The sequence below is a fragment of the Garra rufa genome, chromosome 1 (assembly GCF_049309525.1).
Source record: "Garra rufa chromosome 1, GarRuf1.0, whole genome shotgun sequence".
Taxonomy (NCBI): domain Eukaryota; kingdom Metazoa; phylum Chordata; class Actinopteri; order Cypriniformes; family Cyprinidae; genus Garra; species Garra rufa.
In genome coordinates this window covers 41,272,250-41,291,805 of record NC_133361.1, presented here as the reverse complement: position 1 = coordinate 41,291,805, position 19,556 = coordinate 41,272,250, and the positions used below count along the sequence as shown (strand labels likewise).

The 19,556-nt window shown below is 36.7% G+C and overlaps 1 protein-coding gene across 1 annotated transcript in view; it reads right to left on the bottom strand.

Annotated features, from left to right (window-relative positions):
• The window catches only part of shank1 (SH3 and multiple ankyrin repeat domains 1), a 172,155-nt gene that overhangs the window by 74,734 nt on the left and 77,865 nt on the right, over positions 1–19,556 (bottom strand). Inside the window, exons 3-5 of the mRNA XM_073840746.1 lie at positions 7,455–7,658; positions 5,900–5,971; positions 5,644–5,752 (exon numbers count right to left, since the gene is read on the bottom strand). Coding sequence (XP_073696847.1) covers positions 5,644–5,752; positions 5,900–5,971; positions 7,455–7,658 — 385 coding nt within the window. The remainder of the gene's footprint in view (positions 1–5,643; positions 5,753–5,899; positions 5,972–7,454; positions 7,659–19,556) is intronic.

The window sequence follows — 19,556 nt, the reverse complement described above, 5'->3', positions numbered from 1 at the left end:
AGAAGCAACCCCACACATGAATGGTCTCAGGATGCTTTACTGTTGGCATGACACAGGACTGATGGTAGCGCTCACCTTTTCTTCTCCGGACAAGCCTTTTTCCAGATGCCCCAAACAATCGGAAAGAGGCTTCATCGGAGAATATGACTTTGCCCCAGTCCTCAGCAGTCCATTCGCCATACTTTTTGCAGAAGATCAATCTGTCCCTGATGTTTTTTTTTTGGAGAGAAGTGGCTTCTTTGCTGCCCTTCTTGACACCAGGCCATCTTCCAAAAGTCTTGGCCTCACTGTGCGTGCAGATGCGCTCACACCTGCCTGCTGCCATTCCTGAGCAAGCTCTGCACTGGTGCCACTCCGATCCCGCAGCTGAATCCTCTTTAGGAGACGATCCTGGCGCTTGTTGGACTTTCTTGGACGCCCTGAAGCCTTCTTAACAAGAATTTAACCTCTTTCCGTGAAGTTCTTGATGATCCTATAAATTGTTGATTTAGGTGCAATCTTAGTAGCCACAATATGGCTGCACGCGTTTCTTTGCAGGTCACCATGGTTAACAATGGAAGAACAATGATTTTAAGCATCACCCTCCTTTTAACATGTCAAGTCTGCCATTCTAACCCAATCAGCCTGACATAATGATCTCCAGCCTTGTGCTCGTCAACATTCTCACCTGAGTTAACAAGACGATTACTGAAATGATCTCAGCAGGTCCTTTAATGACAGCAATGAAATGCAGTGGAAAGTTTTTTTTCGGGATTAAGTTAATTTTCATGGCAAAGAAAGACTATGCAATTCATCTGATCACTCTTCATAACATTCTGGAGTGTATGCAAATTGCTATTATAAAAACTTAAGCAGCAACTTTTCCAATTTCCAATATTTATGTAATTCTCAAAACTTTTGGCCACGACTGTACATTTAGTCTGGTTTTCTGAGCGCAAACATGAAGCAGCGTCTCTAACACAGCAGTCGAGTACTTACAAAAAATTATGTTGAATTGTCAGTTTTGACAAGTATTCATGTAAACACACTCGGCTACGTCTTAGGTGAACGTAAACAGCTGAGACAATATTGGACATGTATCAGTACAATGCATCTGTGTATCCAGTTTTAAAGAGACAGCAGCTTAATTGAATTGCTATTGTCTATGGCAGGGGTCCCCAAACTAAGGCCCGGGGGCCGAATGCGGCCCACCCCCACATTTGGACCGGCCCTCTGAACAATGCCAGAGACATATTTTGAAAATGTAAATTTAAATATGTTTTACTTATATCATGTCGGTATTTGATAATAAAGGTTGGCTTTCAAACTAAAATTTCCCTTAGTTATTAACATAGCCTAATTATTTGTTAAATTCACCAACAGAATGGTACATTCAACGTAATGTGTCACCGTGATTGAACAGGTGATGCGCGAGCCAGCTAGAAAAATCAGAGCGATGACAAAATGACTCAATAGCATTTGAGGTGAAACTAGCACTGCTAGCCAACAAGACATTCATTCTAAAGGATCTCTTTACAACAAATGAGTTGGATTTCCTCTGCGTCACGGAGACCTGGATGTCTGTCGGTGAGTCGAGCGCTCTCTGCGAACTTTTACCGTCCGACTGAACTTTTTTTAATTCCCCTCGGACAACTGGCCGCGAGGGTGGCATAGCGACTGTTTACAAAAATAAATACATCTGTAAACAACTCACTCCGACCTCGTCTTACTCCAGCTTTGAAGTCAATATGTTTGAACTTGGCCCATCTCTCCCAGTGCTTTGCGCTATTTTTTACAGACCACCAAAATATAACAAAGACTTCTTGGGAGACTTCACTGATTTCTTGGCTGGAACTATGCCAAATTATGACCGTGTTTTTATTCTTGGTGATTTTAATATTGATGTTTGCTGTCCGGATAAACCACTGGCCAAAGACTTTTTAAATATCATTGACTCTTTTAATCTTGTACAGCGTGTTGTTGGTCCTACACAAGAGCATGGCCACACCCTTGACTTAGTTTTGACCCATGGTATTTTTGTTGCAAACTTAGAGGTGTACGATGCATCGTTTTCTGATCATATGCCTGTGATTTTTGACTTTCTGCCTCCATGTCCTGTGGTCAAAAAGCCGTGCGATCCTGCGCAGCGCTACCGTGTTGTTACGTCCTCCACTGTGTCTCAATTCTCCGCTTCATTTAACAAAACCTCTGCTGCTGATTCTTGTACTGCAGATGCTGAGACACTTTTTTTCTTGTTTTAATTCTAAATGCCTGTCCATTTTAGACTCTGTGGCTCCGGTGAAAACTAGGCATTCAAAACCTAGTCCTGAGCCTTGGCTGAATGATGTTACACGCGCAGCCAGGCGTGAATGTAGAAAAGCGGAGAGTAAGTGGAAAAAGGACATGTTACAGGTGTCTTTTCAAATTTTAAAAGACAGCTGGCGTAAAAATTTGAAAGAACTAAATATTTCTGACATTATTGTTTCCAATTGTAACAATCCCCATGTTCTGTTTACAACCATTAACAATGTAATCAATGCCCCACAAACAGCCTGCTTGGAAGCTTCAGATGAATTATGTGAAGAATTTTTGCACTTTTTTATTAATAAGGTTAAGAGCACCAGAGCCCTCATACACCTTCCTTTGCCTAACCCATCAATCCCAATCACACCCCCTGCTGTATTAGACCAATTTGAGCCTGTTGGTCTGCCTCTGTTGCCGGTCATATGAAGCCCTCTGGTTCCCCTAATGATTATCTTCCACCCCGTCTCTTTAAAGAGGTTTTTCCAGCCGTAGCTCCCGATGTACTCAATATTATAAACAGCAGTCTGACAAATGGTACTGTCCCGGATGGTTTTAAGCACGCCGTGGTACAGCCATTGATCAAGAAGCCTGGTCTTGACATTTCTGTCCTTTCAAATTTTAGGCCAATTTCAAAACTTCCGTTTATGTCAAAGATCTTAGAAAAAGTTGTTTTTATTCAGTTGAATGTGTTCTTAGATGAACATAAAATTTTCGAGGTGTTCCAGTCAGGTTTTAAAGCCCAGCACAGCACAGCACAGAAACTGCACTACTAAAAGTTTTTAACAATATTCTTCTAGCCACAGACTCTGGCCACTGTGTCATCCTGGTCCTGCTCGACCTAACTGCGGCCTTTGACACAGTGGACCATGACATCCTCTTGTCTCGACTAAAAGACTGCGTGGGAATCCAGGGCAGTGCATTAGAGTGGTTTAGATCATACCTGACAGGGAGAAGTTTTAGTGTCCGTGTGGGGTCTGCTGAGTCCTCTGCTGCCCCTCTCACCTGTGGAGTGGCCCAAGGCTCTATTTTGGCCCCACTCCTCTTCTCTCTATACCTCCTTCCTCCCGGGGCCATTCTCCGCAAACATGGTGTCTCTTTCCATTTTTATGCGGATGATTCACAAATTTATATGCCCTTAAAACGAAAGCAAACTCATTCTGTTCAACAACTTTTAGACTGTGTTGAGGAAATTAAATCCTGGTTGGCAGCAAATTTGTTACATTTTAATGACACTAAGACAGAGGTCATACTGTTTGGGCCTAGTGATGCCTCTGTTGCTGATGTAGATCTGGATGCTCTGACACAATATCAAAAGTCCACTGTAACAAATCTTGGTGTAAAATTGGACTCCAATCTGAAACTTGATGCTCAGATCAGTGCAGTTGTTAAAGCAGGCTTTCTTCAACTGAGACAACAGGCTAAAGCCAAACCATTCCTTTCTCGGCATCACTTTGAGATTTTAATTTATGCTTTTATTACGAATCGCTTAGAATATTGCAGTGCACTCTATTTTGGGCTCAGCCAGGCGTCACTTGCACGATTGCAGCTTGTACAGAATGCTGCTGCACGGCTTTTAAAACGTGAGCACATTACTCTGATCTTAGTCATTGCACTGGCTCCCGATTCGTTTTCGTATTGATTTTAAAATTCTCTTATTTGTTTTTAAATCCCTACATGGTCTCGCCCCTCAGTATATGTCAGACATGCTCCAGCTCTACTGTCCTGCTCGCTCTCTTAGGTCAGCTGACCAGTCTCTTTTTGTCGTCCCCAAAACAATGAGAATACTCAGGAGGGAACGTTCCTTCTCTGTCGTGGGTCCTAAACTATGGAATAATTAGCCGTTGCATCTTAGACAGATTGATTCTTTTATGGTTTTTAAGTCATCGCTTAAAACACATCTTTTTACTCTTGCCTTTAACTCAGTCTGAGTTGTCAACCTTTATTTGTTTTATTGGTCTTATTCTTGACTGGTGTTTTTACTGTACTCTTTTATATTCCTATGTTAATCAAATTGATATTCATTTTAATTTGTGATGTTACCTACTTTTGTTAGGCTGTGTACAGCACTTTGGCCGAGCTTGTTGTTTTTTAAAGTGCTCTATAAATAAACTGAAGTGCAGGTCGATGTCATCAAAATCATTGATCCATATTGGCGGAAGTGAGAGACTAAGTTTTGAATGTTTATATCTTCTAAATGCGAATGTTGTCATTGTTTTGAAGTACAATAGCTTATAGATAACCTTATGGCTAACATATTCTTATTAAAAGCTTTACTTTTGATTTCATGGGGACTTTAAATATGGATATTTTTGCACAAACATCAATTCGCTTAAGAAGCTGTGTGGAGTACTTTTTATGATGGATGGATGCACTTTATTGGACTACTAAAAATGAACAGCCATTCTCTGCCATTATAAAGCTCAGAAGAGCCAGGACAATTTTTAATCTAACTCCGACTGTATTCGTCTGAAAGAAGAAAGTCATATACACCTAGGAAAGCTTGTGGGTAAGTAAATCATGGGGTAATTTACATTTTTTAGTGAACTACCTTTTAAACGGGTTTGGAGTGACATGAAATTGAGCAAACAAAATTACTATTTTCATTTTTGGCTGAACTGTTCAGAACTGCAACAGAATATTTTTGTCAGATCAGCCTCCTAGTGGTTGCAAATGGTGCAGCAGTTCTCACTCCCCGTTAGCAAGGTCTGCTTCGAGAAGTGACTGTCAGCCTGGCAAGCAAAACATCAACTCTGTGACAGCACAGACGACGCAAACTGTGAACAACACTCAAGGTAGCCGTCTTGCAAGTCAAACTCTGCCGCAAACGAATGCTAATATTACTCTGCATTGTCATCTGGTCCATAAAACAGCTTTCACGGCATGTCTGGCCACGTCTCCGGCTCACCAACTGCTCGCCAAAGTGCTAAAAACTTGAATTAATATGGCATAAAAGATGCTGCCCCGTTACAAATACGTTCAAATTATTCAGTGGTCTCTCTCTGTTGACACGCATTGAACTGAACCGTTGAGCTGCAGTAATTGTTTCATCTCATTAAACAGCCCAAGAGTAGTAATTGGGTTTTGTTTGTTTATTCAGTGGGCAGTTACTCAGTCTAACGTTAACTTTACGCATTTGTTGCATAATTTAAACTCCAGATGACTTTTGTTGGAAACTGCATGGATCGTTTGAGAAGATGCAAATGTCCATTCCTGTATACGCTCATTGAATATTCATGCAGCCCGATTTCCATATGCATATAGCATGTGTGTGGGCCAGTTTATGCTCTGCTGGCAGTAATTCATTATCCAGCTCACTAATGGGATGTTTGTTAACTCTCACAGGAAGGGAATACACCTCACCTCCTGTATCAGGGTCGTGGTAGTTGGGGTCAAGTCCTTTGTCTATAAGTTTGGCTACCTTTTCCACAGCCCCGGCCTGGATGTAGTCCATGAACTTCTTCAGACTGGCCTGTAGGGGGAGACACATACAACTCATGGCTCACAGACATGCTAGGCAGAGCCCTGAGGATAAGCTACTTATCGTATTAAACATACACACTAAGATGCAAGTAGCTCTTTTGGAAAAGAATAAGACAAATTCTGTGGTGACGCCTACCTTTGTGTGTAGTTTGGCCAGCTGTTTTTCATCTAGATTTGTCTGTTTGTACACCCTGGTTTTGTAGCGGAACTGTGTGAAAGAAAATCAGCCAAAATCAGTGAAAGACAGATGACTGAGAGCAGTAAAAAAACTTCCATCAGTTTTCTTACAGTAATGTAAGGAGGAGTAATGTAATTTAAGGAGAGTTAAAAGCATAAATGTTTGGTCTGTTCTTAAATTCCTTACAAGATTTTTTCAAAATAAAAGTTTTGTGATCACTAAAGTTGTCTAAACTGTTTTTAGGAGGCAGGACTACTATTCTAGGTGGTCTAACTTCTGTTTATGGCACAATTTCTTTATTGGAAACATCATTTCATAGTATTGTTGTGTTGATCAATTTAAACTAAAACCAAAAATATATATATATAAAAAGTTTTCTTTCTTTTTTTATTTATTTAAAATTACCTACAAATATTATATTTCAATTGCTTAAAACTATTTAAAAAAAAATACAGGTAATTTAAATACAAAATGTTAATACTTAAACGTAAAAAAACAAACAAGCAAAACGACAATTATAAATGTTGTCTTGGCAATTAACTTAAACAGCTATATTAAGTTGAAATAAAATAAAAATTGAAAATATACAAATAAATGTATTAATAAATACTATTACGGCAAAAGTTTTTGAACAGTAAGATTTTTAATGTTTTTAAAGAAGTCTCACCAAGCCTGCTTTTATTTGATCCAAAGTACAGCAAAAACAGTAAAATTTTGAAATGTTTTTACTAATTAAAATATCTGTTTTCTATTGTAATATATTTTAAAATGTAATTAATTCCTATGATCAAAGCTAAAGTTTCAGCATTATTACTCCAGTCACATGATCCTTCAGAAATCATTCTAATATTCTGATTTGCTGCTCAAAAAACATTTATTATTATTATTATTATTATTAAAAACAGTAGAATTTTTCAGGTTTCTTTGATGAATAGAAAGTTCAGAAGAACTGATTTCATACAAAAAGCATTCATCTTGGGGTATCGCATTATCAAACATTATAAATAAACACCAGAAGAAATGCTAAAAAAACACAAGCCTAAATTAAGTTGTTACAATCATATTCTGTAATTCTTATTATTTCTGTATTCTTAGTAAATGAAGAAAAAAAAAACAGGATCACATTGACATTGGTAGTATACTTGGAATCAGACTGAAAAGAAAATAAGGAGATATCACCCACCCCTATTATGAAATTCAAATCAAAAGGGCTTTTGCTAATTAATTATACTCTGCGTTGTTGTATAATATTAATTGCCCTGTGCCCTACAATAATACAAACATTTAAAAAAATTTTCATTGTAAGACAAATGTCCAATAAACCATATCAGGGTTATTAGGATTCATAGTTACCAGAGAAGCCGCTTAAAGAATTATTATCACCTAGGCAACAAATAATTTGAAGCAGCCGTTTCCTAGCACCAACATTCACATTCAATTATAGAACAAGAGGGAAAAAAAGAGTAAATAAAAAAAATACTTAAAATGAAGAGGATAATAAAAGAAAGGGTACCTCCAGGTAGGGTACTCCTTTCTCAAAGGATTGTGGGTATTCGCGGAGCGGCCTCTCTTCCTCCAGGAACTTGGCATCGTGCCCATCAGTAGCAGGTTGGAAAAGGCCATAGTTTAATACATCCCTCAGAGATTCAGTTAGACTACACAGCACCTGCTGCTTCGCCTTCCATACGGTTGCATCAGGGTTGAACCTCAGACACTTCTACAGACACAGAGAGAGAAAAAATGGCTGTTAGATAAAATGTGACCCTGCCTGGACCACAAAACCAGTCATAAGTCGCATGGGTATATTTGTAGCAATAGCCAAAAATACATTGTATGGGTCAAAATGACAGATTTTTCTTTTATGGCAAAAACCATTAGGATATTAAGTAAAGATCATGTTCCATGAAGATATTTTGAAAATTTCCTACCGTAAATATATCAAAACTTAATTTTTGATTAGTAATGTGCATTGCTAAAAACTTCATTAGGACAACTTTAAAGGCAATTTTCTTAATTTTTAGATTTTTTTGCACCCTCAGATTCCAGATTTTTAAATAGTTGTATCTTGGCCATATATTGCCCTATCCCAACATACATCAATGAAAAGCTTATTTATTCAGCTTTCAGATGACGTATAAATCTCAATTTCCCAAAATTGACCCTTATGACAGCGTCCAAATGATTAATTATATTATTAAAGTATTATATTGTTATGATTTCAAATATTTATATTTAGAATATTTATGTTGTGTATTTTTTTAATTAATATTGTAGACACTAACATTCAAAGTTTTGAGTTTAGTAAGATTATTTTATGTTCTTGAAAGAAGTGCTTTCTGCTCACCAAAGATGCATTTATTTGATCATAAATACAGTAAAACTAGTTAGTTTGTGAAATATTATAAGTTAAAATAACTGTTTTCTCTTTTAATATATTATAAAATATAATTTATTTCTGTGATGCAAAGCTGAATTGTCATCAGCCATTACTCCAGACTTCTGAAATCGTTCATAAACCATTCAAATATGCTGTTTTATTATCAATGTTGGAAACAGTTGTGCTGGTTAATATTTTTTTTTGCAACCTGTGATGAATAAAAATTAAAAGGAACAGCATTTATTTAAATAGAAATCTTTTTTTTAACAATATAAGTCTTTGATATAGCACTATTTTATCAATTTAACACATCCTTGGTGAATAAAAGTATTTTTTTTTTTAATTTACTGACCACAAATGTCTAAATGGCAGTTTATATTGTTACAAAAGATTTTTTTACTTTAAATAAATGCTGTCCTTTTTAAGAATCCTGAAAAAAAAATATCACAGGTTCCAACAAAATATTAAGCAGCACAACTGCTTTCAACATTGATAATAAATCAGCATATTAGAATGATTTCTGAAGAATCGTGTGACACTGAAGACTGGAGTAATGATCAGTAATAAATGATCAGGAATAAATTACATTTTAAAATATATTTACATAGAAAACAGTTACTTTACATAGAACTAATATTTCACAATATTCTGGATTCTTGATTAAATAAATGCAGCCTTGATGAGCATAAGAATCTTCTAAAAAAAACCAACAACAACATTAAAAATCTTACTGATCGCAAACTTTTGAATGGCAGTGCATATTTTACATTATTTATTTATATTATACTGTAAATCACTATTTATCCCTATTGACCCTAAAGAGAAAAATGCAATTCTCTCCGATGTGCACTAGAGGGAGACATTGTGATTCACTGAGGTGAAACACCACCGCTTGTCGGATTAGCAGACCCCTGACCAGCAACTGTCCATCAGCTTCATTAACATCTAATTTGAGTCTTTGGTCACCCTGGTAGCGCTAAACGGCAATACTAATTGATTAATTATCCTGCGGTAATAGCTATAATCCACAGCCTGCTTAGGAACCATAATAGATGCTTAGGAAGGTCAGAAATTGCAATGTGATTTGTGACACACCCCACTCAGCAAATACTGCACGGTTCCTGCTACGACATCACCTAAAAACTCTACAAGCTCGAGCACAAGCTCCAGGCTAAGGGACATTGTAGCTTCGAGCAGCTCAGGCTGGATTTTGGGACATCAGCGCTGTTCCAGGAACTGTGAAATTGGGACAGCCCTGCAGCGGAGTGCTGGAAAGAAATCCCCTCCTCTGACCTTGAGGAGTTGCTGCGATTGGTCCACGGCGGTGTTTAGGGGTTAAGTCCGAAACGGTCAGTTTCCTGCTCTCTCTACCACTGTCTTGGTGTACATGTGTGTGTACAGGCAGTGGCATAGAGAAGTGTGAAATTTCTTCCTCCCTCTGTTATTCAGTCTCTCACTTTGCGCACAGCCAATCCCCATCACCATGGCAACCAGTTCATTAGTGGAGCAAGCTGCAGGTTGCCATAGAAACATCTCAGCAGTCCCTTGGTGCGTTACGGTATGGTGTACGTGTTTCACTGTGATCTTACGGAGTGCATGGGCACTGGAGGGAGCTCTGCTCCAGAGAGGTCAAAGGTGTAGTGGACAACTTTTGGAATATCAAGATTCCATTTCAGTATGTCCAAGTCAAACATCTTGCATATGTAAGGGTATGTAGAATAGACTAGCTCACCCAAAAATACAAATTTCATCATCTTTTATACAGGCCTTGTTTATAGCAGAACATTCAAGCTGGTTTTCACATATACACTCTTAAAAATTCTTTATTGGCATCAATGGTTCTATGAAGAACCTTAAAAATTCATGGAACCTTTCAAATGCAGAAAAGGTTCTTTTTCAAAATGGTTATTTTAGGAACTGTTCACTGAAAGGTTCTCTGGGGAACCAACAATGGTTCTTCTATGGCATCACTGCAAAAACACCCTTTTGGAACCTTTATTTTTAAAAGTGTAGTGAAGTGGATGGTGACCACAGCAACACGTTCTCACTACCAACTCATCACATATTGATGCTTGCTCAGGACCCTTAGGTGTCACTTTTTTACGCATAGGGTACGTCATTTTTCATTGTTCAGGGTCCTCTATAGCTTAAAGGGGTCATATGATGCTGTTTCTTGTTTTCCTTTGTCTTTGGAGTGTTACAAGCTGTTTGTGCACAGATAAGATCTGTAAAGTTGCAAAGCTTAAAGTCTCAAAACCAAAGAGATATTTATTGTAAAAGTTAAGACTCAGCCACACCTCCCTAAAACGGCTCGCATGAGAAACGGCATGGCAAGGGGCGTAACATTACCGTCACACGCTTGAGGTATTTGGCCAATCACAATCGGTTTCCATCAACGATAAGTTTTGTAAAAATTGAAGCATTTCAGAAAGGCAGGACAGAGAGGAGCAACAATAATATACAGTATACGGAAAATAATGTTTTTTTTACCCTCAAACTGCATAAGCACATTGCATTACAACAAATACACAAAATAATGCTCTTTTTAGCAATATCATATGACCCTTTTGAGAAACCCTTGGCGTAATATGCCGATGCAAAAGGCAGTGGGAATTTTATTGTCATGATTAAATTATACACTATATTGCCAAAAGTATTGGGACACCCCCTTCTAATGAACAGGTTTGACTACTTTAGTAATTTCCGTGAGTACAAATCTTAATATTTAAAGGAACACTCCACTTTTTTTGCAAATAGGCTCATTCTTCATGTCCCCCCGAGTTAATAAGTTGAGTTTTACCGTTTTGAAATCCAATCAGCCGTTCTCCTGTTGTCACTTTTAGCATAGCTTAGCATAGATCATTGAATCCTATTAGACCAATAGCATCGTGTTCAAAAATGACCAACGAGTTTCGGTATTTGTCCTATTTAAAACTTGACTCTTCTGCAGTTATATCGTGTACTAAGACTGGCAGAAAATGTAAAGATGCGATTTTCTAGGCCGATAAGATTAGGAACTACACTTCCAATTCGGCGCAATAGTCAAGGAAGTTTGGTGGCGTAACATGGCCGAAGCAGGCGCAGTAATATCACGCAGCCCATCGCAGCACAACGTGACCAACTGCATGCACAGCGAGCGTTCCTCGTTGGAAGTTACCCAGCTGGGAACTAATTTTCGCCGGTCTTTCTACCGATTGCATCATGCTAATGTTCGGGAATATCTTTTTGAATGAGATATAAGAGCATTAACAGAGCAGGATCATTTTCAGCCATTAAAACTTTGTTTTACTCTCTTCAGAATGCAACAGGACTTGTTTTTAAGGCTTTTATATGGCTTGTTTATGGTCAGTTTTTACAATAATTACTTGTGACTGTACTTATAGTTGCCTGTTGAGTGTTTTATATTGTTCAGAAGTGGGTAGGTTTAGAGTAGGGGTGGGGTTAGGTGCTCCAATGAAAGTATAAAATTTACATAAAATTATTTATATTTTTTTTACAAATGCATGCAAACCATTCAGTTAAGATAAACAACTGAAAACAATGGAGTACCCTGTGCATCAATAAAATACACTAAAGGGGTACTTTGAGTGTCAAAAAGCGACGCCAAGGGGGCCTGACCGAGTGCCAAACTGTGACGAGTTGGGAGTGAGAACGTGTTGCCACTGCTGTCACAGCAATTATTACTAATTAATAATACTACTGTTATAGTTTTTTTTTTTTTTTTTTTTTTTTTTTTTTTTGAGCTGGACAGCTTCTGGTTTACATCTACTTTCACTGTATGGGAAAAGAGCAGTGTGTACATTCTTCAAAACATCTTTTTGTGTGTTCTATTGAACAATAAAAGTGACACCGCATTGAAACGACATTACATTAGTAAAAAATGGCAGAATTTTAATTTGAGTCCTTTTAACTCTACACCTACAATGCAAATGAGTAAAAAAAAGAAGAAGTGCAGAACACAGATGTAGATGTGAATTCATCTGCGCCCATGTGATTACAATAATTTTGTTGGAATGATAATCAACCTGGAAAATGATTTATTATAATGATATCTAATTATAGTAATTTGGCGGTTAATCTAAGAGCTATTATTTTCAGGTCCAAACCACAGACTTCTTCACAATGCCATCCTCTCTTTTTTTCCGCTGACAATAAGCCTGACATCCTGTGGTGTTTTTTAAAGCATTGAGAAACAATTTATAGATGGAAGTTCTAAACAGATTAGCTAATTTAACAAAATGTGCCTAAATGTCTTTGCTAGTAGCTTCTGGTGTAATTGCTTTTGTTGATAAAGATTCTGTTTAGGAGCTGTATCTCTCTCTCGATGTTTTCATACTTGTTTTCTCTGTTTTTTAGCTAATATTCTGTTTGGAACACATTACTTCCATGTTTACTTTCTCATTAGGCTCGGTGCCAAGAGGTAGAACATTCAATTTAAGTTAAGATATCAAAAAGGCAACTTTAGTTTAATAGTTTGGTTTAACTTTCCTGCTCTGGTGACTATCCCTCATAGACAGCCTATTTAATGTAACACGTTAGTGGAAACCAGTGTTTTAGATTTCATGCCTAAGTATGTTAAAAATCATTTATTGCACAAGCACCCTCAGGGAGAAAGAAATTGCTCATATACATGTGAACAAATCAGATTAGCACTTTTGACTGTCAGACTAACAAACAAGCATTTCTCAAATAACAACCCAGCTAGAACAGGGTCATGTTAACATAGATTTGCGAACATGGCCATTACGAAAATTCACACAATTGAGTTTAGTTGTCCCACATTGCCAAATGTCCTAGATTAGCCGGATTCAAACTACATTATTGATTCAGAGGGCTGGGATCCCTGCAGACTGCCTGTAATATACAGAACAGAGAAATGCCACATTTCACTGATATAATACATAAGGACTGCTGGGCATGGCAAAGCAATATTTTACTTTACCCTGGAATTGTTTGAACTATTACAGACATCCAGTGTACAGTTAGAAAAGAAGAAAAAGTACATGGCTGTTTAAAAGTTTGGGATTAGTAAGACTTGTAATGTTTTTTAAAGAAGTCTCTTACGCTCATCAAGGCTGCATTTATTTGATCAAAAAATACAGGAAAAAAACTGTAATAATTGCTAAATGTTACTACAATAAAAAAAAATAATGATTTCTATTTTAATATATTTTAAAATATAATTTATTCCTGTGATGCAAATCATCATTTCATCAGGCATTACTCCAGTCTTAAGTGAAATCCTTCAGAAATCCTTCTAATATGCTGATTTATTATTAGAATGATCTATGTTGGCAACAGTTGTGCTGCCAAATATTTTGTTTGAACTTATGTGTGATAATTTTTTTCAGGATTCTTTAATAAATAAATTAAAAAGAACAGCATTTATTTAAACTATAAATCTTTTCCAACAATATATGTCACTTTTTTATCAATTTAAATTCACATCCTTGTTGGAAAAAAAAATCTTTCATTAAAAAAAAAAAAAGAATACAAATTTTAACTTTTTATTCACCAAAGAATCCTGAAAAAGTATCACAGGTTCCAAAAACATAAATAAATAAATCAAGCAGCACAACAGTTTCCAGCACTGATAATAAATCAGCATAATACAATGCTTTCTGAACGATTCTTTGACACTGAATACTGAAGCAATGATGCTGAAACTTTAGCTTTGATCATAGGAATAAATCAGATTTAAAATGAGATTTTAGATCAAATAAAAGCCTTACTGATAACAAACTTTTGAACGGCAGTGTGTGTAAATGTAGAGGTACCATGGTTTAAATGGCTCGTGCAAATTGAGCTCATCAACAATGGACAAACATAGTCTGCTTAAACAATTATCACACAAAAACGTATAAATACTATGTAAACATTCACAGTGCAGGGTGGAAAAGAAATCAGAATAGCTGGATTTAATAACTGGTTGACTCTTTTGTCAACAAGAACCTCCAGAAAATGTTTCCTGTAATTGCGAATCAGTCCTTCAGGAGGTCAGGAGGAATTCTGCACTATTCTTCTTTACAAACTGTTTCAGCTTTGCAATATTCTTAGGATGTCTGGAGTGAATCACACTCTTAAGGTCATGTCAAAACATCTCAGCTGGGTTAAGGTCAGGACTGGGCCACTCCAGAAGGCGTGTATTCTTCTGTCAAAGTCATTCCGTTGCTTATATACTCCTATGTTTTGCTTTATTGTCTTGTTGCATCACCCAGCTTCTAAAAACTCAACATTTTTCATTGTTTTTATAGGCTTGGCAGCTCTGACCGACACCTCATATGGTGTGTTCAATAAGGACATGGAAATGTATCATTTTTGTGACTTTATATGTGTGTCACTTTATTCTATGAAGTTTTTGAACATCAGACAGAGCAGAGCTTATCATGGAGAGACCACTTTGAGCTAATATGCTCAAAAAACAAACTGTTCCCAATGTTAAAGAAGTAAACCATTGCTGTAATCGGAAACTGCCTTATGTATGCAAGCATTACGTGATGTTGTAGTCTTACTAATGTGTTTACTCATGTTTGACTGCTACAGTGTTTCATGTAACCCTCCATATGTGTCTCTCTCTTTCTAGCAGCTCCCTGAGGCCCGTTTCTGCAGGGCGAGAGCAGGAGGGGATTAGTAGACTTTAATGAGATCTATAGGGAAATAACCTTCACTGCCTCCTCCTACTCTTCTATCTCTCTCTCTATCATTGGCATCTTCAAGACCACTCCCGTCTAGTCTTCACAATTACAAATACAAATCTTGCTCTTCCACTAGAAATTTTTTTTAAGGTCTTTTCACACTGAACGTGGTAATTTGGTGATAAAATGGCGCTTTTGAATCGAAACAATAGATCCCTGTGGGGCTATTCACACCAGGTGCTATCCTTCGAAAAATGATCGAAAAATCATCCTGTGTGTAATTTTTCCCCACCACTCCACAATGAAACAGACTGTCCTATTAGATTTAAACTTAGATCATGTTTCATTTCCCACTAAGCACCTTTCGTTAGTGATTGGCCTCGCTTTTTCGCATAACAGGTTTAGTTTTCATAAAGCATAAAATGTAACCAAATGTGATGTTAGTGAGGTTCATACAATTGAGGTCAAAAGTTTACATACATCTTGTAGAATCTGCTAAATGTTATTTAATTAATAAAATAAGAGTGATCATACACAATGCATGTTATTTTTTAGTACTGACCTGAATAAGATATTTCACATGAAGGATGTTTACATATAGTCCACAAGAGAAAATAATAGTTGAATTTATAAAAATGACCCTGATCTAAAGTTTACACACACTTGATTCCTTATACTTTGTTGTAGTAAGAGTCAGGGGTGAAAACTTTTGAAGAGAATGAAGATGTGTACTTTTTTGCCTATATATATATATATATATATATATATATATATATATATATATATAATTTATTTTTTCCCCATTTAGTACTCCCTTTAGAAGCTACAAAAGACATGTTTCCCAGAAGACAAAATAAGTTCCTGATCTTCAAATTCAAAAAGTTTTCACACCCTGGCTCTTGATACATCGTTTTTTCCTTCTGGAGCATCAATGAGTGTTTGAACCTTCTGTAATAGTTGCATATAAATCCCTCAGTTGTCCTCAGTGTGTAAAGATGGATCTCAAAATTATACAGTCATTGTTGGAAATGGCTTAAATACACAAAATTGCTGAACAACCAAAGAATTTAGCGGACCTGAAGGATTTTTCTGAAGAACAGCGGACACCATAACTGTTCAGGACAAACAAGGAACTCATGAACAACTATCACTAAACAAAAAAAAAAAAAAAAAAAAAACAGTGGATCATTCAGCTAACAACATAGTATTAAGAATCAAGCGTGTGTACACTTTTGAAAGGGTAATTTTTGAATTTTTATTATTTTCTCTGGTGGACTACATGTTCGACTACATGGTGGACTAAACATATTTTATGTGAAATAACTTATTCAGGTCAGTACTAAATAAAAATAAACTTGCATTTTGTATGATCCCTCTTATTTTGGTAAAATAACTAACATTTTGCAGATTCTGCAAGGTGTATGTAAACTTTTGACCACAACTGAGTGTGTGCGACGAACAACCGTATAAGTCCAAAAAAAAAAAAAATGAGATAACCATGTGACATTAATTGTATGTGTGAACTTTGTATACAGAAACAGTTTGGGGATATTTTCGCGCGACCAAGAGTCCGCATTTTAAATGTTAAAATAGCGTCACGCGGAAAAACCGTATATGTCCACAAAGAAGAATGGAGATGCGCTTGCTTTCATGTCCGCTCCGGAAATTAAAAGGCAAAACCTCGGCAAAAAAAAGAGAGCCGACATGACCAAATGGAAGGACAGAGTAAGAAAGGCTTTGAGGGATGCTGGAAAACCATCCTCGAAGAGGAGAACAAAAACAAGGGAAAAATCCACCGACTTTTGATTTTTAATACTGACACTGAAAAATGTTATCTCCTTAGAATTGAGAAGCTTTTGTTGTCTATTTTCAAGTAAAATAAAAATATATAATATAATGTTCACAATCCAAATGAAAAAAATCTTATTACTCAAAATTTGAAAATATGGACTTGTATGGTTCTTCGTCTCAAGGCCTCAACTGTATTTGAAGTAAAAGAAAAAAGCCAGTGAACGGAGACAAACAATTGTAAAAAAAAATTTGTAATGAAATTATGACCTATTTTCAAAGGATACATCACAGTTAGATATATATCAGTTTCCTCAAAATTATAAAGCAGCACAACTTCTTTTACCACTCATAATAATAAAGAAATGTTTACTGACGGATCATGTGACACTGAAGACTAAGGCAATGGATGCTGAAAATTCTGCTATGAGATCACAATTAATAAATTATGTTTTAAAATTTATTTAAAATAAAACAATAATTTGAAATTGTAGTTACATTTTGCAATATTTCTGTTTTACTGTATTTTTGATCAAATAAATGCAATCTTGGTGAGCAGAAAACACCTCTTAAAAAAACAATTAACCTAAATAGACAAAATACTGTTAAAGACTTTTTTTTTCTTCTTTTTTTGCAACTGACCCTTTGCAAGGAGTTTGATTGACAGGCAATCTTACCAATCATAATGCCATTTTGTCCAACAAACAAACCAGACAGGAGAGCAAATTAAAATTGGTGAACTTGAACATGAAAAATTAAGTGTAAAAAATGAAATACCTTCTCATGTTCATTTGTGTTTATTTCATACTATAACTAAGAGGAAGAGATCTTGCTTCACATGCCGCTTGAACTGAGACATTACAGACATCTGTCACGACACATTAAAGTGTCACGAAACAGTATTTATTGTTTGAATTTCTTAAAACAATAACCAAATTTGAAAGCTGAGATTTTGTTTCATTTCAAAAGTAGCCTGTTCTGTCCTGTCTATTGGCACAATGTCAGTGTCCTCTTTGCACCACAATGTATTTTTCACTGTGAGAATATGATGTGTGGCATGATAGCATCATGGTTTGTCAGACGTAGCAAGGGTTAATTTAGCGATACTTTCCCTCCCTCTCTTCCCTCTCCTAACCTCTTTCCATCCCCCTCACTCTCTATCTCCCTCCATCTTTACTTCTTCACTGTTGCTCCAAGCTCTCTCAGCGATCGCTGGTTCAGGCAAACTCTATGGTTAATGAGTGTGAGATGCGGGGTCGCTCTGATAATGCCCTGATGCCCCTCAGGCTTCAGCGTCCTGCACTGCCAACACAGTTGTTTCACTATTACTATCACATTTTATCAAACAGTTCCTATGCAGTTTGTGGTAATACTAAGAAATTTCAGTATTTGATTTCAAGTACACTTCGTATGACAAACAATTCTAGTTGTTTTGGGTCACCGTTTGATGTCAGATGGCAAATCTGTGCCCAACAGCGTTTAATGCATTACAGGGTGAGTGGGCAATCCCGCGGCCCTACATTTGCTCGGTTGTGTTTGCGCACCTCCTGTCTCTCCCCAAACTCATTAAACCACAATTAACGAGCAATTGCAGTTTATTGAGGGTGAATTAGCTGGTATGTAGAGCAGGCCTAATGTACTGGGATTATGCGGACGTATTACTCCACACAGAAAAAAAAACAGAGAGAGAGAGACACTCATAAAAGAACATGGTTTGAGGCAACACTGAAATCAGGAAGACATAGGAGAGAAATACATGAAAGAGAACCTAAACGTCAAAACGTATTATAGGCTTTTTTAATAAATGAACATGACTGACAACTTTCCGCACCTGACTGCCTGCTTTAAAGTATACAGAGAAATGACTAATTGACTAATTATTGCATTGTAACTCAAGTAACAAGAGATCCTTTATTCCAAATTTTGAATAATTATCAGAAAAATGTAGGGAAAGGACCTTGTTCTATCCATTTGTTTCTGATTGGATGCAGGGTGATCTGAATGTGAGGTCAACTGTAATCATCAGAGAGAAGACTGACATTCGAAGTCATGCCATTGGTGGATGAATCATTCATTATACCATCAATAACACGCAAAATAGATGTGAATTTAAATGTTCTTTTAATATAACTTCTATTAAAAGTTCTGATTTTATAACCTAATACATCATACAATGCATCACTGTATTGCAGCATTTGACTCGTTTATCATTTTTGCACAGGCAGGTGTTGCAGATGGGCTAAAAAACACAAGAAAAATGTTTGGCAGAGTGTTTCGATCCAGCTCAGCTCACCTCCAGGTGTTTCTCTGCCATCCTGTTTCATCTATCAACCAATCTTACACTAATTACAATTTGCTAGTGGCTTGTCGGACGAAATAGGCAGCCTCGGATAACTGGAACAAAGAAAACAGCACTCATTGTCTCTCTTTTTCACTTGCACACAAACATACACAAACTTCCCCCTCACAAACACACACGCTAATGCACATATGCACACCTACATTATTTATACAATCCCACATTAGAAGAAGTAAAAAGGCAAAAGCAGATACAGTTTGGTTTATATAAAGACGAAGAATAAAAAGAGAAAGATAATGGAAAACTTGTCTAAACATTGAATATGCTCCCTCGGCATGTCCAAATCTAGTGTTTGAATAACATCAAGTCTACAAAAATAAAAAAAAAATGCCTCCATCTGGTCAGTATTTGAATGTAGATATCCCACAGTCTTGTGCGTGTGGTTTGGCAGTTGGTTGCAAGAACAAAAATATTTTCTGACTGAGTGATTGATTGAAAGAAATTTGCAGGCCAGAT